At 35.9% G+C, this 21,553-nt stretch overlaps 1 protein-coding gene across 1 annotated transcript in view; it reads left to right on the forward strand.

Moving 5' to 3' along the window:
* Positions 1-21,553, forward strand: part of LOC128656489 (isoaspartyl peptidase/L-asparaginase) — a 157,590-nt gene that overhangs the window by 105,276 nt on the left and 30,761 nt on the right. Inside the window, exons 6-7 of the mRNA XM_053710407.1 lie at positions 2,504-2,622; positions 15,880-15,990. Of these exons, the coding sequence (XP_053566382.1) occupies positions 2,504-2,622; positions 15,880-15,990 (230 nt within the window). The remainder of the gene's footprint in view (positions 1-2,503; positions 2,623-15,879; positions 15,991-21,553) is intronic.

A 21,553-nucleotide genomic window follows, 5' to 3' on the forward strand; every position in this document is an offset into this window, starting at 1 on the left:
CTTACGGATTATTGGTCCAAGACGAGACATCTCTGCACTAGCTTGGTCCTCCCAGATGTCACCCTTTCTTCTACGGGTCTACTCCACATTGATCTTCCCCCAATTCCCCTCCCAAGTCAGATTCTACTGATCTGCATCCTTCTCTCTACCAAACTGCTGATAGCCAGAAACTAGAAAAAGCCTCAACCCCCAAGGTGGAAAGGGGTGTTGGATGTGGTTGCATATCTTAGGTCTATGGAGGAGGGAGTTTATTTGGCAAAGAAACAGATGGGGATCTTTTCCCAGATTTGGGCACCCTGGGAAATTCTCATGGGAACCAAAACATATAGCCAACAAGATGAATAAATTATTGCTTGTCGTCTGAGAAGCTGGGAGGACTAGGCCCTCTTCGGATTATCCCAATCCCCCTCCCCTTTTTTCTTCCTGATCCCTACATGTAGAAGTTCACTGCTCCCCCTTTCCCTCCTACTATTCCCTATATAAGACTCAGGAAGGTGATAATAGGCAGCCCCCCTCTTTTTATATATTAGGGTGCCCCCCAGATTAGAGGCTCTCTGACCACCCTAACTGGATTGAGGGATGATTTTTTTTCCTGCCTGATCTATGGCAGCACCCCTTCTGCAGATAGCCGACGAAGGCTCTCGTGGGCTGACCCCTTCCTTGACGGGACTCTGACCTGATTTTTCCCCCCTCCCTTGTTTAAGAGACCATTGGTTCACCGGCTGGTGGAAGTATGCAACTGTTCCCTCGGTTGATATAGCATTATACTCATATTAGTATTGAGACTAGTGGAACAACTTTGAAGTTAGTACTTTGTACACCATACTTGCCCCGTTTAAAGGGAACTTAATAACCTATGTGTTTTCTTTTCGATGGTCCTCCCTTATCCTACTTCCCCTTCCTTTTAGGAATTTTGTTTACTATCATATTCATGCAGAATGTTGAATTCTTGTTCAGTTTGCGCCCAGTCCCGCCCAAACTCTGTAACCCCCAGGTCGGGACAGGCGATGTGTATTGTAATGCTCAGAGTTTTTGCAAAATAAAAATCTATTATAAAAAAAAAACCCTATCACTAAAGCACTAAAGCACAATCTCTCTTGAACATCATTTTTGTGACTACAATACTGCAATTGAGCAGTTTTACGTTTTACAGTTTTAGCAATTGTAAACACATTAAGGGAAAAACTATTTTTCAGTATACTGTCCCTTTAAGGAGTTGATCACAATCCTTTCAAAGAGTTTATCTAATGATTTTTTATTATTAAAACAAAAATCACCAATAAAGTCTGTGGACATTTTGAGTCTTTATCAAGTGCCTTTATATGTCAAATTTGATAAGTGTAATATGGTCTTGAAAACCTGTTGAAAAGCACCTACAAAGTGGATAAAGCACCTACAAAGTTGATAAAGCACCTACAAAGTGGATAAAGTTCCTAATTAGGCTTTTTTAAGGACAGGAAATATCTGGAAAAACCACTTTTGAGATTGAGTCAAAATGAAAAGTGCCATTTTTGGATTAAATGCTGCCGAAAATAACTCAGCCTTTAGATAGTGATTGACCCTATAATGTTTTATGTATATGTGTACTAAAATGAAAATTTACTTTTTTTACTCTATTTAGATGTTTTGGTTCTAATCATATTTTTAAAAACAGATGTATTTTCATATACATTTAATTTAAAATGTGTTCTTTTAGATTACAAATCCTTACAATAATATTTCAGAACTGTAAGACCAAACCTAACAAAATAAAACTCATGCCAATGTTAAAATATATTTTAGCATTAAAAAATGCCTAGTTCTAGGGCTATTTTTTTTAATTGCTAGCTGCTGGCTTACAGATTGTAAATATTAACTGCCAATGTCCCTTTAAAAAAAATTTCTAACGGGAGTCCCCCTGTAATGCTCATTTTAGCCTATTTTTAAATATTTAGAAGCAAATTTGCAAATATGACCTGCTAGATTTGAAAGAAATGTAGTAGTTGTTTTTTTTATTTTTTTACCTCCATTTATCAAATGCCGGAACCTTATACATCCAACATTGTGGCAAACAGGCAGCATCAGCAAATGTTCTTACAGTGTGCGACCCCTGCTCTCACTACTTAACTAGCATTTCAGGCCCACTTACCCAAGCCTGAAACACTCTAACATCATTCAGCTTCATAAATTGAACCCTTTTCGTGTTTGTTTTGGTGTGTGTGTGATATGGCTGCTTTAGTTAGCTACAGCCCAAGTAGCTTTGATAAAGTACTCATATAGAATTAGTATATTTTAGGGAAAGGCATTTATCAGGAAAATAAATTGCAAAATGTGATAATCCACTGAATGAATATATCTCTACAAGGTGTAAAATTTAGCTAAAAAATCTAGTCTATGGTTAAGATATTAGAGAAATATTTTCTGGAGGTTTGTATAAATTGCTTTTGCATTAACCGTACTTTTTTAGTGTTTGAAGACTAATTTGCATACATCAAGTTTTTCTAAAAATATTTTTTTTTTCTAGAGTACATGATACAGTTGGCGCTGTAGCAATAGATTCTGAGGGTAATGTATCCTGTGCCACATCAACTGGTGGAATAACCAACAAAATGGTTGGACGTGTTGGAGATAGCCCAATAATAGGTATAACAGTTATTTTATGAAAATGATCTATTAATCTATGCATCACATACCTTATTCATCTGATGAAAATATACACTTTTTCAGCTCATATAAAATCTTATCATTAGTAGTGTTCCACATTTAAAGGGACAGTATACACTAATTTTCATATAACTGCATGTAATAGACACTACTATAAAGAATAAGATGCAGAGATACTGATATAAAAATCCAGTATAAAACTATTTAAAAACTTAATTAGAAGCTCTCAGTTTAGCTCTGTTGAAAAGGTAGCTGGAAAGCCCACTGCAAGTGGGAAATAAGACACTCCCCACTCCCCTTTCTTTTGCATATGAAAAGACCCTTTACACAAACAGGAGCAAGCTGGAGTAGGTATCTGACAGTATTCTCATAAAACTTTGGGGCTTGGTTAGGAGTCTAAAAATCAGAGCAATGTTATTTAAAAATAAGCAAAACTATACATTTAAAAAAAAAAAACTTTATAGGCTATATAAATAGATAATCTACAAAACATTTATGCAAAGAAAAAATGACCGCTAGATTACGAGTTGTGCGTTAGAGTAAAAAGGCTGCGTTAAGAGGTCCTAACGCTGCTTTTTTACGCCCGCTGCTATTACGAGTCTTGAAGGTTTAGAGTCACCGCACACATCTTTGGCCTTACCGCAAAACGGATTGGATTTCCATAGCGCCGGTATTACGATTCTGTCCTGGGAGGCCAAAAAGTGAGCAGTACACCCTACCCTGTCACGATCCGTGACGCATTTTAAAGTCAATAGTTAAGAGTTTTATGGTACAACTCTGTAACATAAAACTCATAACAAAAGTGCTAAAAGTACACTAACACCCATAAACTACCTATTAACCCCTAAACTGAGGCCCCCCCGCATCGCAAACACTATAATAAAATGTTTAACACCGCCGCCACCTACATTATATTTATGAACCCCTAATCTGCTGCCCCCAACATCGCCGACACCTACATTATATTTATTAACCCCTAATCTGCCGTCCCCAATGTTGCCGCAACCTACCTACACTTATTAACCCCTAATCTGCCGCCTCCAACATCGCTGCCACTATTTTAAAGTTATTAGCCCCTAAATCTAAGTCTAACCCTAACCCTAACACCCCCTAACTTAAATATAATTCAAATAAATCTAAATAAAATTACTATCATTAACTACATTATTACTATTTAAAACTAAATACTTACCTATAAAATAAACCCTAAGCTAGCTACAATATAACTAATAGTTTCATTGTAGCTATCTTAGGATTTATGTTTATTTTACAGGCAAGTTTGTATTTATTTTAACTAGGTAGAATAGTTATTAAATAGTTATTAACTATTTAATAAATACCTAGCTAAAATAAATACAAAAGTACCTGTAAAATAAAACCTAACGTAAGTTAAACTAACACCTAACACTACACTATAATTAAATAAATTAACAACAATTAAATCAAATTAAATTAGCTAAAGTACAAAAAAAAAACCCCACTAAATTACAGAAAATAATAAACAAATTACAAGATATTTAAAATAATTACACCTAATCTAATAGCCCTATCAAAATAAAAAAAGCCCCCTCCCAAAATAAAAAAACCCTAGCCTAAACTAAACTACCAATAGCCCTTAAAAGGGCCTTTTGCGGGGCATTGCCCCAAAGTAATCAGCTCTTTTACCTGTAAAAAACATACAAACAACTCCCCCAACAGTAAAACCCACCACCCACACAACCAACCCCCCAAATAAAATACTATCTAAAAAAACCTAAGCTCCCCATTGCCCTGAAAAGGGCATTTGGAAGGGCATTGCCCTTAAAAGGGCAGTTAGCTCTTTTGCAAGTCCAAAAAATAAAACCCACCCAATACACCCTTAAAAAATCTAACACTAACCCCCTGAAGATCGACTTACCGGGAGAAGTCTTCATCCAAGCCGAGCTGAAGTCCTCAACGAAGCCAGGAGAAGTTTTCATCCAAGCCGGGCAAAGTGGTCCTCCAGATGGGCAGAAGTCTTCATCCAGACGAAATCTTCTATCTTCATCCATCCGGCATGGAGTGGGTCCATCTTCAAGACATCCGACGCGGAGCATCCTCTTCATCTGATGACTAAAGACGAATGAAGGTACCTTTAAGTGACGTCATCCAAGATGGTTATCAGCCACTCGGAATCTAAGGGACGCCATCTTGGATGATAGAAACATAGAAACATAGATATTGACGGCAGATAAGAGCCATAGGCCCAGCAAGTCTGCCCGACCTTACCTAACAGTATAAACTTATCTAGTTCATAGGATAGCCCTATGCTTGTCCCATGCATTTTTAAAGTCCCCCACAGTGTTTGTTGCTACTACCTCTTGAGGAAGTTTATTCCATAAATCAATCACTCTTTCTGTAAAGAAGTGCTTCCTCAAATTACTCCTGAATCTACTACCCTTTAGCTTGAGCTCATGACCCCTTGTTCTTGAATTTTCCCTTTTATGTAAAATACCCACAGCCTCAGTTTTACTAAACCCTTTAATGTACTTGAAAGTTGCTATCATATCACCTCTTTCCCTTCTCTCCTCTAAGCTATACATATTTAGGTCATTGAGCCTATCCTGGTAAGTTTTATTTTTTAGACCATGTACCATTTTGGTAGCCCTCCTTTGCACAGATTCAAGTTTGTTAATATCCTTCTGAAGATATGGCCTCCAGAACTGCACACAATACTCAAGATGAGGCATAACTAATGATCTATAAAGGCATATACAAACAAAAAGTCCCACTATAGCGCTCAAACTAAACTGCAGATCCAGAATCCAGTTCGTATATGAGGGCAGTGTATTAAATTAAAGTATGCACAGTACCTTGATCCTCCGGTGTTCGCAATTGCTGCATACTCTCCCGGTCTCGGTCTGTCTTCCTTGTCTGAACCCTCCTGTAATCTTTCGTCACAACCAGGCGTGACCAATCTACTCGGCTCCTTCCTTAGCACAGCATCCAATTGTGGAGCTCCCCGCTAACCGCCAGCAGACCTCTGCAAGTCTGCATGAAAACTTCAGCCAAAATTTGAAAAAAGGCGAGTCGGGGCCACAGGCTTAAGAACTTAAAAGGGTAATTTTATTGCCATACAAATTAAAATGGTGATGTTCACAGCAAAAAACATAGCAGGTCAGATCTGAGACAGCAGCGGTCTAACATGTTTCAGCTCACTGCCTTAATCATAGACCGTGCTGTCTCAGATACACAGCCTCCTTAAATTACAAAATCACAGTGACGTGCAATGTCTAAGTTAACTCTTTGGTTACCTGCTAACACATATATACATAGTCTGCAATGTAGTGCAAAAAGACATATAGGTATTAAAGTTTTACAGAGCATTACTTAGCAATAGAAATGTAAGATTTTTGTAAACATGCTAAATAAACAATCTATCAGTTTAAAGCAATATTCAATCTGTTTAGTAACCGATCATTCTCAAACGTTTGAGAATGATCGGTTACTAAACAGATTGAATATTGCTTTAAACTGATAGATTGTTTATTTAGCATGTTTACAAAAATCTTACATTTCTATTGCTAAGTAATGCTCTGTAAAACTTTAATACCTATATGTCTTTTTGCACTACATTGCAGACTATGTATATATGTGTTAGCAGGTAACCAAAGAGTTAACTTAGACATTGCACGTCACTGTGATTTTGTAATTTAAGGAGGCTGTGTATCTGAGACAGCACGGTCTATGATTAAGGCAGTGAGCTGAAACATGTTAGACCGCTGCTGTCTCAGATCTGACCTGCTATGTTTTTTGCTGTGAACATCACCATTTTAATTTGTATGGCAATAAAATTACCCTTTTAAGTTCTTAAGCCTGTGGCCCCGACTCGCCTTTTTTCAAATTTTGGCTGAAGTAATGATCTATAAAGTGGCATAAGAACCTTACTATTTCTGCTGCAAATACCTCTACCAATACATCCAAGCATTCTGCTAGCCTTACTCGCTGCATTACTACATTGTTTACTAAGTTTTAAATCATCTGAAATAATAATTCCCAAGTCCTGTTCCTCGTCTGTAACAGTCAGTAAAGTGTCATTGAGTCTGTAATTAACATTTGGATTTTTCTTCCCTAAATGCATTATTTTAGACTTTGCTGTGTTCAACTTTAGATCCCAGTCGTTTGTCCAAACCTCCAATTGTTGTATATCACTTCTCATTTTGTCTACCCCCCCTGGAACATCCACTCTGTTGCAAATTTTTGTATCATCTGCAAAGAGACATACTTTCCCCTGTAGCCCTTTGCTGATATCGCAGATAAATATGTTAAACAAAACAGGCCCCAGAACTGACCCCTGAGGAACACCACTAGTAACAGCCCCCTCTGCTGAATGAACTCCATTTACTAAGACACTTTGTTTTCTGTCCTTAAGCCAGCATTCCACCCAGTTCACAATTTTTGAATCTAGACCAAGGAGATATAGTTTGTGAATAAGTTTATTGTGTGGGACGGTGTTAAATGCTTTGCTGAAATCTAGATATGCTACATCAACTGCTCCTCCCTTGTCTAATACTTTTGTTACATAATCAAAGAAGTCAATTAGATTAGTCTGACATGATCTCCCTGAAGTAAAACCATGCTGATTTTGGTCCTCTAAATTGTTTGTCTTTATGTAAGTCATAATTCTTTCTTTTAAGAGGCTTTCCATTAATTTCCCTACTACTGAAGTTAAACTAACTGGCCTGTAGTTGCCAGATTCTTCTCTACTGCCCTTTTTATGAAGAGGTATTACATTTGCTATTCTCCAATCATCTGGGACAGCTCCTGTTAATAGTGACTGATTAAACAGATCAGTTAATGGGACAGTTAGCACTGATCGAAGTTCTTTTAAAACCCTTGGATGAATATTATCAGGACCCACTGCCTTTGTAACATTTATTTTTGATAATGCTAACAAAACCTCATCCTCTGTAAAAAGATTACTGTTAAGCTTATTTCTATTTTGCGTAGCATCCCTTAATGTAGACATTGTATCTTCACAATCTTTAGTGAAAACAGAACAGAAGTAATCATTGAGACAGTCTGCAATCTGCTTATCTCCTTCTATTATTCTACCATCAACTGATTTCAATTTTACTATTCCTACCTTATTTTTTCTTCTTTCACTGATATATCTAAAGAATGTTTTGTCCCCATGTTTTACTGACTGTGCTATCTTCTCTTCTGCATGAGCTTTAACCTTCCTAATTAACTGCTTAGTCTTTTTTTGTTGGAGTCTCCATATTTTCATATCATCATCTGCTTGTGTGTGTCTGTAATTTTTATAAGCTATCTTTTTTGTCTTTACAGCATGTGCTACTTCTTTGGAAAACCAAATTGGTTTCCGCTTTCTTTTACTTTTACAGACATGTCTAATACAGTGTGCGGTTGCATCTAAAATGGCACCTTTCACAAATTCCCACTGTTCTTGAACCCCTGTAATAAGAGTTTTCCCCTTTAAATAGTTTTTTAGGTATTCTCCCATTAATGAAAAATCTGCCGTCCTAAAGTCTAAAACTTTTGTTTTAGTCTGGGTGGACAGTTCCTGAACATGAATACTAAACCAAACAGATTGATGATCACTGGATCCTAAGTTCTCACCTACAGACACATCTGAAACTGTATCACTGTTTGTAAGTATTAGATCTAATATAGATCTAATATATATATATGATGTCACTTAAAGGTACTTTCATTCTTCTTTAGTCGTCGGATGAAGAGGATGCTCCGCGTCGGATGTCTTGAAGATGGACCCGCTCCATGCCGGATGGATGAAGATAGAAGATGCCGTCTGGATGAAGACTTCTGCCTGTCTGGAGGACCACTTCACCCGACTTGGATGAAGACTTCTCCCGGCTTCGTTGAGGACTTTGGCCCAGCTTGGATGAAGACTTCTCCTGGTAAGTCGATCTTCAGGGTGTTAGTGTTAGGTTTTTTTAAGGGTGTATTGGGTGGGCTTTATTTTTAGGTTAGGGTTTGGGCTTGCAAAAGAGCTAACTGCCCTTTTAAGGGCAATGCCCATCCAAATGCCCTTTTCAGGGCAATGGGGAGCTTAGGTTTTTTTAGATAGTATTTTATTTGGGGGTTGGTTGTGTGGGTGGTGGGTTTTACTGTTGGGGGGTTGTTTGTATTTTGTTTTACAGGTAAAAGAGCTGATTACTTTGGGGCAATGCCCCACAAAAGGCCCTTTTAAGGGCTATTGTTAGTTTAGTTTAGGCTACATTTTTTTTATTTTGATAGGACTATTAGATTAGGTGTAATTAGTTTAAATATCTTGTAATTTGTTTATTATTTTCTGTAATTTAGTGTTTGTTTGTTTTTTTTGTACTTTAGCTAATTTAATTTAATTGATTTAATTGTTAATTTAGTTATTTTATTTAATTATAGTGTAGTGTTAGGTGTTAGTGAAACTTAGGTTAGGTTTTATTTTACAGGTACTTTTGTATTTATTTTAGCTAGATAGTTATTAAATAGTTAATAACTATTTAATAACTATTCTACCTAGTTAAAATAAATACAAACTTGCCTGTAAAATAAAAATAAATCCTAAACTAGCTACAATGTAACTGTTAGGAATTATTTAGGTAATGAAATAAGTTTTATTTAGATTTATTTTAATTATATTTAAGTTAGGGGGTGTTAGGGTTAGGGTTAGACTTAGATTTAGGGGTTAATAAACGTAATATAGTGGCGGCGACGTTGGGGGCGGCAGATTAGGGGTTAATAAATGTAGGTAGGTGGCGGCGATGTTAGGGCCAGCAGATTAGGGGTTATTAATATTTAATTAATGTTTGCGAGGCGGGAGTGTGGCGGTTTAGGGGTTAATATTTTTATTATAGTGGCGGCGACGTTGGGGGCGGCAGATTAGAGGTTAATAAGTGTAGGTAGGTGGCGGCGACATTGGGGGAAGCAGATTAGGGGTTAATAAGTATAATGTTGGTGTCGGCAATGTCGGGGGCGGCAGATTAGGGGTTAATAAGTGTAAGATTAGGGGTGTTTTGACTCGGGGTTCATGTTAGGGTGTTAGGTGTAAACATAAAATGTGTTTCTCCATAGGAATCAATGGGGTTGCGTTAAGGAGCTTTACGCTGCTTTTTTACAGGTGTTAGACTTTTTCTCAGCCGGCTCTCCCCGTTGATTCCTATGGGGAAATCGTGCACGAGCACGTTCGACCAGCTCACCGCTGACTTAAGCAGCACTGGTATTGGAGTGCGGTAATGAGCAAAATTTTGCTCAACGCTCACTTCTTGTCTTTTAACGGTGGGTTTGTAAAAACTGTTATACCAGCGCTGCAGGGAAATGAGCGGTGAGAGAAAATTGCTCGTTAGCACCGCACAGCTCCTAACGCAAAACTCGTAATCTATCCGTGAGTGTATAATGTCCCTTTAAGAAGCCTGTTCTACTAGTAAATAATGCATCTTTGTTTTGTCAAATAATATATTTGTTTGTTTATCTTTTCACTGATTTCCCTGTCTAACAGAACATGATTCTTACTAACCAAAAAACAAGCACCTTTCCATATGGATGTTGTATGAATATGTATGGTTGTTGGCACATTGGGCTGTAGAAGAAAAAGATATAGAAGCCCCCTCCTCTTCTCTTAGAGGGACATAAACATCTTGTAATTACAAGACTGTTCTGCTGTTTTGCAATAGATTAGTAGATAAACCGAGGATGATAGGTTTTATAACAGATTAATATCATGTCCTGCGGGTTGTTTTTCAATGTCCAAACACCCCCATATCTTACTTTGTTTGAAGAACCCAATCTGTCTTTTGTTTTAGCAGAGGCTTGTTAGGGAGACATTTGACACAGTTAGAGTCATGAAGTCTGCAAGGGTGCAGAATTGTTAAATTACATGAAAATTATGATAATAGTTTCAATTATGAGCATTATTATTATTATTATTATTATTATTATTAAGACAAGCATATTTATAACTTCTCAGCTTTTAGCACAACTGTATATTGCCTTATTTAATCCATCTACTATTTTATCCAAACTTCACATCATGTGTCTAAGGTGTTTTGGCCAATCTTTTCTCTCGAGAACTAACCTTAACAATGTCAAATATAATCTTTATATTTAATTAGCCAATCAAATAGAAGGCAGTGATGTGTTTTTTTCTAAACTTTTCCTGACAATAAAAGGAAGACACAGTTTTAGCAGCAAATCCAAGAAATGCATGAGTCTACACACACACTCTCTAATATGTAGTCCTTGGTGACACAGGAGTCCTTATATTTTCCTATGTACCTTAACCAATTATTGTGAAATAAATAGGTGGAAAGAGATCTTTAAATTCTCGAAATATGAACATTTTGATACAGGTTGTGATCAAGTAAGTCTCTGTTACAGCTTGGGTAATTTAGAAAAAGGTATGTGCATCTCTTTAAAACCTAAAGGTTTTTGCAGATGAAATGGTGCCATACCTTCAATGCAATTATTTACAACAAAAAATAAAATTGGTTGCAAAAGGTTTCATGGAACCCTGGTTGTGCTTAATTTAATATGGACACCATCTCATCATGTGTAGATTAAGGCCTTGTAGGCCCATGGGTCCTAAAAGTCTAAAGTTACAAATCTTTAGTCACATTAAAAAGTAATATCTAAAAAGACAAACACATACATCAAAAGTAATTGCATCTTGCAGTAAAACAACCCATCCACTTTAATGCATGCAATAAATAATTGAGCTGTCTTGAAATATTGCCTCTTTAACAAGCTACAGGTCTCTTGAGTCCATACCTTAAACATTCCAAACATAATCTGTTTGTTTGACTGATGACTTCCGTCATCCCTGCCCAGTCTTCTCTTCTTTATCTGACAGGATTTTCTGTTTTTTTCCTTGCGACAAGTAATTTGTAGATAATACTGCCAGAGAAAGAAAACATGTATTTTGGAAACATTCTGTTAAATAATGGTATGCCATTATAAATAAAATAAAAAAATATTGAAGAACTCTTTTTATATCTTAGGCATTACTGCCACATGCAAAAAAAAAATTCTAGTAGAAATATTATATAGAAGAATTGTATGTGATCTTTACATACTAATTTATGTTTTCAATTCAACTTATAAGAATACAAAACAATATGCCTATACCAATTATTGCAAAGCTAAACTAGCACAGAAAACGATGTTCTATATTGAGAAGTGTTATCCTTATACAGAGGAAAAATGTGATGGTAGATAGAATACAAATGGTCCATCTTTGATAATTAATAGTAATATTTAAAATTTGAATTCAGTTCACAGTGAAGCCATTAGCAACTTTCAGCTAGCCAAATAGTTGTGTTAATATGCATAAATGTAAGAGTGCTCTAGTATTACACAAATATATGTAAAACACTTACTTATTCAATAAAAAAAACATCACAGGGTTGTTTGCAAATCACCAACTAATTGATATCCTTCACTTTACTGTAGTGCAATCCCACTTGATCTGTACAAGAGTTTGGCTGCTTTATGATTTCTTAATAAGTACACATAATTGATGTTGAAAACAAAACAAATCAAAAAATGTAAAGCTTTTCAATGGATCTTGAACACACATCTTTGCAAACACAAGTTATGCTTCTTATGTATCAAAGTCAAGCCATTTGTATGGCTTTTGATAAGCTGAAGATTAGTCCAGATACATTATTACTAGTTTTATCCAGAAGATATATATATATATACATACATATGTGTGTGTGTAAAATCCAAAATGATAAATATATATTCAAATATCATCTATATGTAAATAGTTTTTTCCTGATTTTTTTTATGCAAATACCAAATTCAAGCAGTTTATTTATATCTTTATTTGTATTTTCAAACTATGTTTTATTTCCCCTATTTAACCATTTAATGACACAGATGAGGTCACAGGGTATTTTAGCCCTGTAATAGCACGGGTCTAAACGATAGTGACGAGATGCACTTTAACTACATGCCTCCCTCCAGCCGCAATATTTAACCTCTTGCAGTGAAAATTACAGGCAACATATAGAATATGACTGCTGTCACTAAGGGGTTAAATCAAAAGCTAGGTGTTACAAACATTTCATAAACTTTAAGAACATTAAGAATGTATATTTTTTTCCAGATTGAGAATTGTGCCTAATAAAGCTTAATCATTTCACAAAGAAAATCTAAACATGTAAAATCTAAACTCAAATTGTGAAAATTAAATTAAAATGTGTTTTTTTTAATAAATCTTACAGTTTCTAGAAATAAAGCTATAATGGATTTAGTGCTATCAAATAGTACAGAAATAATATTAAACATAGAAGTGAAAGAACATTTAGGTAACAGTGATCATAATATGGTATCGTTTGAAATCACTTTCTATAGGCAGAGTTACAAAGGGTCAACAAAGACTTTTAATTTAAAAAAAAAATGCAAATTTCAACGATTTAAAGGGACATGAAAACCAAATTTTTCTTTTATGATTCAGATAGTGCATGCCGTTTTAAATAACTTTCAAATTATTTTCTATTATCTAATTTGTGTCATTCTCTTATATACAGTAGGTTGGTTTAAAAGCTGTTGATTGGTGGCTTGCCTCTAGCCATCAGCTAGTTCCCATTGGTGAACTACTGTTCCTTCAACAAAAGATACCGAGATAATGGAGCAAATTAGATAATAAATGTTAAGTGGAAAGTTGTTTAAAATTGTTTAATCTGTCTGAATCATGAAAGACATTACGTATTTGTGTTTCGTGTCCCTTTAAGGGAATCTTAAAATAGTATAAATTTGGACACATTATTCCTAAATAAAAACATAGATACATTGAGAAGATTTAAAACTTTGTTAAATAAATATACATATCAATACATGGTTTAATAAGTAAATGAAATAAATCCAAGCCAATGAAGCTAAATACAAATGTTTCAAAAGAAATTAGTAAGAAACATAGAGCATTTAAATTATTCAAATAAATAGTACAGACAGACTCATCATTTCAAATGTACAGTATAAGGGATGTAACAAAGTATGCAACAGAGTGCTCAGATTAGCCAAAATTAAAAATGAGAGATTAATTGCAAAGGATTCTAAAACTAACCCAATACGTTGTTTAAGTATTTATATGGCAAAAAATCACATTAAAATGTGTGAAGGATTACATGATTAAAGGGACATGAAACGCAAACATTTTTCTAATTTACTTATATTATCAAATGTCCTTTGTACCCATGATATTTCTTGTTGAATAGATACCTAGATTGGCATCTGGAGCACTACATGGCAGTAAATATTGCAGCCATCTAGTGCCCTTGCAAATGTATTAAGTTCTTGCAAAACTGCTGCCATATTGTGCTCCAGAAATGGGCTGGCTCCTAAGGATATGCCCTTGATTTTTAACAAATAATACTGAGAGAACAAAGAAAAATTGATTATAGAAATAAATTAGAAAGTTGTTTAAAAATTGCATGCTCTATCTGATTCATGAAAGAAAAATGTGGGATTTTACATCCCTTTAAAGGGACCAGGGAAAGGATGAGGGGCTAAACCATTTATTTTCTTCAATATACACAAAGGAGGAACCAATTGGGCAGACATTTAAACAAACTAGAACATACAAGTCCATACAAATATCTAGATGATATCAGGGGGAAAAGGGATCATATCAAGATAAATAAAAGTCCAGGTCCAGAAGGAATTAAACCAATGGTTCAAAAGGAACTTTGCACTCTCATAGCCAAACCTCTACTCTTGATTCTTCAAGACTCCTTAGTCTCAAGCATAGTACCTGGCATAAAGCTGATGTGGTGCCACTTTTTAAAAAAGGTTAAGAAGGGCTGATTCAGGAAGCTATAGACCAGTAAGCCTGACATGAGGAAGATACTGGAAGGAATTATAAGAAATTATATTCAAAAATATATATGGGAAAAAAGATTATAAATTCAAATAAGCATGATTTTATGAGAATTAGATCATGTCAAACAAATCGAATTAGATCGTATGAGAAGGTAAGCAAGAATATAGATAAAGGTGAATCCTTTGGGGGGATTTACTTGGATTTTGCAAAGGCTTTTTATACAGTGCCACATGAAAGAATATTGTACACAAAGAAAAGACTGGAAATAGCAGAACATGTTAGCCCATGGTTAATTAACTGGATAAAACACAGGAAACAATGTGTTGTAATAAAATTATAATGCTCATTGGACAAACGTATTTAGTAGGGTCACACAAAGATAAGTACAGGGCCCTGTTATTTTTAATATTTTTATTATAAACTTGGAGGAAGGATTAAATAGCAACATCTGTATTTTTGCAGATGATACAGATTTGTGTAAGGTGAAAAGGTTAGTGCAGGATGTAATTGCCTTGCAGAAAGATTCACAAACATTGAAATATTTGGCTGATAAATGGAAAATGAGATTTAATATTGGTAAATATAAGGTTCTATGTTTTGGAAGTAGATATATGCAGACTAACTATAATTTAAATGGGACTAGATTTAGAAAAAAACAGAGGAAGAAAGGGATTTAGGTGTTCTTGTAGATAACAAGCTAAGAATGAGTGTGCAATGCAAGATAGCAGCTTTTAAAGATAATAAGATACTATCATTTGATAAAAGAGGCATAGATGTAAGGTTAGAAAGCATAATTATGTCACTAAATAAATCCCTGGTAAGACCTTGCCTTGAGTATAGAGTGCAGTAGGACATTACAGAGTTCAGAGAAGGGTGACAAAACTAATAAGTGGAATGGAGGATTTAATATATGAGGAAAGGTCAGCCAAATTAGGTATGTTTTCGCTAGAATATTGTTGCTTGAGAGGTGATATGATTACTTTATATAAATATATTTGAGGCCCAGAGACAGAGTTGTTGGAAGCACTGTTTATTCCAAGAAAATTGTTTGTAATATGAGGTCACACTTTAAGGCTAGAGTAAAGGAGATTTAATCTCCTCATTGCCTAAGGAGGTACCTTAGATACATTAAATAAAATACTTTGATTATTTCTAACTAAAAACTGATTTCAGGGATATGATTGCCTGTGTTAAATGGGTTGTTTTTCTAATTGTTTAATATAAGTTCAATTGGCAACTTTTTTATTGTAAATCAAGAAGGATCTGTATAGGTTGACTTTGATGGACTTCTGTCATCTTTCAACCTCCTCTACTATGTTACTTTGTTCTAATGGAATACTAACTATGCAATACATGTACTTATTATTTTTAAATTATATTAGTTATGATAATATAAAGTAAACCATTTAATAGTGGTTACATTTTTTTAACAGGATCTGGTGCGTATGCTGATAACTTAATCGGTGCAGTATCCACAACTGGGCATGGAGAGTCCATTATGAAAGTTACTCTTGCAAGACTTGTACTTTTTTACATGGAACAGGGTAAGTTGTTATAGCTCATTTAAATTAACACTAGTAACTGATAAGAACTGCAAAACAATCCACTTTATACAATATGACCATGGCTAGCCTTGTCAGCTGTGGACTCAACTCCAAACTGGCTCCTCAAAATGAGTCAAGTAGTAGATGGAGTTTTGCTTTAGAAAAAGAAGTGTAGCAAACAAGATATTAATGTGTTGTTGTTTTTTTAAATGTTTGGACTCAACTAAAATGATTTTTCTATATCAAGACAACAAGACAACATTTCTTATGACAAATAATATTTTTGGCTAACTTGCATTTTACATATTTTATTGCATTCACTTGTGGAGACTAGCAACACAATTATTTAGCAATATTTTTCTAAATCATTTTGGAAGTTATTTTCATTTAAGGTGAATGTAAAGTTAACCATATAAGCAAAAGTGAAATGATAGAAATGAAAAAATGAATGAAAGTTTCATTAATGAAATTGTTAGTATATACTTATCTTCAGATATATTTCACTAGAAACGCTATAGTAAAAGATCTGGAGCTCCGGTCGCCATTTTCAGCAATTGATTGACAGATGAATCATTTGCAATCAACTAATCGCCAACAATGATTAGTTGATTTCAGATGATTCATCTGTCAATCAATTGCTGAAAATGTTGACCGGAACTTCAGATCTTATCCAGGATCTGCTCCAAGGGGGGGCATTGGGGGGCAATGCCCACCCAAATAGAATGTTGTGCCCCCTAGGCAGGCTTTTTTACATTTTAAAAGTGACGGAACTTCCAGGGTCCCAAAGGTCGCATTCACATAAACCATTTGTGGCCACCGGACCCTGGAGATCCGCCCCTTAGGAGAAGGGTTGGCGCTTGCATATAGGCAGTCTTGTAAAACCACGCCCCGTCATTTACATCATATTCTGCTGACTGCTGTTACCATGTGAGTGACGCAACTTACCTGTAAGACCCTCTCACCCGCCCCACGGTCCCAACTGAGGATGAGGTAGTTTTCATCCAGATGCTCAAGAATCTGTAGCGAGGCCGGCCGCCTAATGTGTCCCCTAATGTGTCTGGTTGGTACTTGGCAGCGCTTTATTATGTAAGGAGGGGACCTTGGAGTTTCTTGTGTCGCGTGTCAGTGAGTTTTATGTTGAGGACTCGGAGACGGGGGATGGGAATGTTTTTTTTTTTGTTTGTTTGTTTTTAAATAATTTTTATTGAGGTTTTTCGAGTGTTACAACAAAAAAATGTTTGTCACAAGTACAATAAATTGATATACAATAACTTTACAAGCGGGTATATAAACAGTCACATGTGAGTGCTTATTTTGTTCATGACATTATAATATATAAGAGACTAGGTAACCCAGGGACTTAGGTTAAATAGTAGTAGATGAGTATCCAATTAGACATTAAGTAAAAATAAGTAAAAATAAAATCCAGAACCCACAAAAAACTGGACAAACAAAAATGAAACCTCATTTTCTTTTTTTTTTAAAGCTTAAAGGAGGAGTAACTACTGTGTTGGTCGCATGCTGACCAAATGTTATCATGAATGTTATATCAAGTGTAGTTACTCAGAGTCAGTGTACAAACACATAACGTATGATAAACTGAAATAATATATATAGAGTATAATCACCACGTTGCCATAAGAAACATTTATAAGGTTATATATTCTAGTAATAGTGGGACAAGTGTGGGTTAGTTTATGTTTTGGCCGCTTTTGGACCAAATTAGCGGGGAGAGGGGTAAGGGAGTACAGCGGGCAAGAGCCGCTCGAAGTGGAGTGGGGAAGGGAATGGGGGGCGGAGCCAGACAGGATAGCAGGATAGTTAGTAGAGGTCACATTATATAGTTACAGTAGTGGGCTTCAAAGGAAGGATGTGTTGTTTATAAAACTATTAGGGGGAGACGTAGCTCTGTCATAGTATAATAAATAACAAAATAAGGTGTTTGTAGTATGTATGGTAGATCTATATAACCATAAAACAATACCTAACTGTCTCCAAGTATTTGAGAGGAAATCAGGCCAATTATACTAGATGTCGAAGTACCTGCGGGACTCAAGTGGTAAGGTATATGAGTATCTATAAATAGTCAAGCCCAGCATAAAGTGCGACTAAATGGAGAAACTCAGAGGTAAACTTGCTTGCTTTGGTAGTTAGAGAATCTGCAAACATAGTTATACACAAAGCAATAGTGCATCTTAGATGTAGACGTCTCTTGTAACATCACTAATATATCTCAATATAAGGCAAAGCAGAATGGAAAGTCACTAGCGAAGATGTTATAGCTATACCCAATAGTCAAAGTTGAGTAAATGGCATTAGTAATAGGCTAACTAAATAAAGGTATCTCATGTCAACTGGGCTATATGATACTGCTTGAAACTATAACAAAGTTCTAATCAATATGGTCATCAGTTGAAAATATATCGCAGCTATGCTATAGCAGAATACCCCTTTTAAACAAAATTAGGAGTAAAATCAGTAAATAAGGGCAAAACTTCATAAGCTACCAAAGAGCCCAGATTACTAAATACATGGTTCCAGTATGCCTTAGCTATATTAAATAATGTACATTCAAGTGACCTATAATGCTAGAACAGTGGATAAACAATATTGTACTCATGAGCTGTTGTGTATACTATTTACAGAACTAGCCATAGCTGATGCAAAAAGGATAAAATAAAAGTAAGCCTAATTGAATCCTGCACTCTGTAGACCTGAGGGAACTCTTATTAAAAAGCTAACAAAAAGCCCTTAACTTGTGTGTTAGGGGTAATATATAATGGAACAATTCAAAAGCAGCATAGAACATATATAAATTATGGAGAACAGGTCAGTTAAGCTATTAGTTTAACTTGCTGAAGCAAAACATTGAACAATACCCAGATATCTACTAGCATCCACACCAGCCCCTGATGTTGTGAAACTATCCATCATAGGCAGTTCTATATGAAAACATTACATAATGATGATAATACTGTTAGGAGAAAGGAAGCAAACTGTCTCCTACAAACAATTCCTTAGCTAGAGAGGCCTCAGAACGGAAACAAATATAGCATGCTTGGCAAAGTGGAAGTCCGGTAGCAAAATTATCTTCCCCATATTGTCAGGCCATCCTCAGTGAATGGAATAAGGAGTGACTGTATAGGAGCCTTGATGTAGTGCCACATGTTAAATGTTATCTTGTACCTAGTGTAATTTCTCTACAAGGGTTTGTGAAATGAAAATGATGTATCTATAGACACTAGAATAGGCACCCCTTTCTGTGGATCATATAAAAAAATAGGAATAAGAAACTGGTGCTACGTGTCGTAGCAAACTTATCTAAGCTGTGCGAACTGAGCTGAAACACCTAGAACTTTGCATTGAGCATAATATAGGTCAATCAGTTGTGGGTACTGTATAATCATATTGCCCATGTGGAAGCGTGTGGCAAATGGAAGCCCGGGAAGGAGTTCTACTTAGCCAACACCGGTAATGTCAAACCGGGATCTATCCTGCAGAGGGTACAGCAGATGTAGTGTCGGAATCAATAGGCAGTAGGGCCTGCCCTGCACAGATGTAAACGGTCCGCTGAGGTTGTCAGCTAGAAGAGTGTCCCAACAAGTAAGTGTCCAGCTTCTTACGTTGCAGCGATTCCCATGACACCCCTTTGAAAGCGGGTAAACATCTGATTGCTGAGGACCCATCTCTGGGATCTTGGATCTAGCAGTTGGGAAGATCTCAAAGACATCTCCGGAGGTAATGGGATCTGCAAGGTCAGCTGCATCCTCCGATACCACAGAACGCTCCGCAACTCTGTAGAGGGGGTCCGGTCTCCTCATCGTGTCTGAGCGCTGCAGGAACAAGATGTCTCCTGCTAAGGTAGGTTGGTGATCTTCCCCCAATGAGTAGACAGCATCGCGTTCAGCTCCAGGGCTCTGCAGTGGGGAGGAGGAGGAAACGGCTGCGGCATGCTCCATACACTGGGAATCGCAAGAGCTGCGTCCTAGCTCCTCTTCTGTATGGCGCTGTTTAGTGTTGAGTTCTTCATGTAATAGAAGGAAGTGGTAGTCCATTTTAGCCTCTAGTTGTTGCAGGAGTTGTAGTATCGTCGCCATTTTGGGTAGGGGTTGAGTTTTCTTAGAATCAGTGAATCTCCTGAGCACTACCCCTGAAAGTTCGCTATCTAACTTTTTGTTGCTGTGTCAAGTTGCAAAAATGCATAGTTATCAGGCAGCTTCTACCCAAGAACTAAGATATCGTTGGACTTTCCATGCAGTAGTATATAATGCCTCGTGGTTGTCTTCCAACAGGGGAACAAAATCTTCACAATATTTATGTGTCTCCGTCCGTCTATTAGCTCCTTGGTTACTGTTTTCCTCTCCAGAGCCTAAATCCTGAAGTGTTTGACTTAAATTTGTAAGATTAATAGCTGCAATATAATATATAAAGCCCGGAGCTTCCCAAGCACACGTCTTGCTCCCTTGATGGCTAGCTCCGCCCCCGGATGGGAATGTTTTAAACTTTCATGTTAGCATTCAGCCAGCCAAAGCAACTGGATTACTGGAAACCCCCAAAATAAACCATTAAAATAGTAGACAACATGTTAACAATGAATCACACATCTAAGAAGAAATTAAAGCTGAAGTGTCAAAGCATATTTTTAAATTTAAATGTGTTTTTATTAATTTTAAACACGTTATACTAATAATTCTTCTTAAATAAATATTTATGTGTTTGTATTTGTAATATTTTAACACTTTTTTAATTTTTTTGCACATTTCAGATTTCTTTCATCCGTATTTGTGTTTTTTTTAATAGTTTGTGTAAAAAAAAAATAGTTATTTTTGACAACCATGTACATAGTTATGTAATCACAATATAGTTCATATTTCATCTGTGCTGTGCATGTTATAACTTTATTTGTAGAACGTGAAGCAATGTCTATGTATGTAAACTGCAGCAGCTGGTTAACATTAAAGGGACATGAAACCCAATTTTGTTCTTTCACGATTTAGAAAGAGCATACAATTATAAACAACTTTCTAATTTACTTCTATTAGCTATTTTGCTTCATTCTCTTGATATTCTTTGCTGAAAAGCATATCTAGATATGCTTAGTAGCTGCTGATTGGTTGCTGCACATAGATGCCTCCTGTGATTGGTTCACCGTGTGCATTGCTATTTCTTCATTAAAGTATATCTAAAGAATGAAGCAAATTAGGTAATAGAAGTAAATTGGAATGTTGTTTAAAATTGTATTCTCTACCTTAATCATTAAATAAAATGTTTGGGTATAGTGTCCCTTTAAGTCCATGTGATGTATTCAGTTAATTTTTTCTTGTACTTTTCTGTTTTCTGGTCCTCCTGAATGTGTTTTGATGCCATGTTCCCATGTAACACAAAATGAACAGTGCCCAATACTAAAGGGAACAAAGAAACAGTCTGAATCTTCTGCCACAAAAGAGTATCAGAGAAAACCTCATTGACTGAAGTACAGTTCTCTAATAGTGGGGATACAACTCTCAGTAAAAGTTATAAAATACAGTTCACAGTTTATGAATTCAAATAAGCCCCATGTATA

The sequence above is a fragment of the Bombina bombina genome, chromosome 4 (assembly GCF_027579735.1).
Source record: "Bombina bombina isolate aBomBom1 chromosome 4, aBomBom1.pri, whole genome shotgun sequence".
Lineage (NCBI taxonomy): Eukaryota > Metazoa > Chordata > Amphibia > Anura > Bombinatoridae > Bombina > Bombina bombina.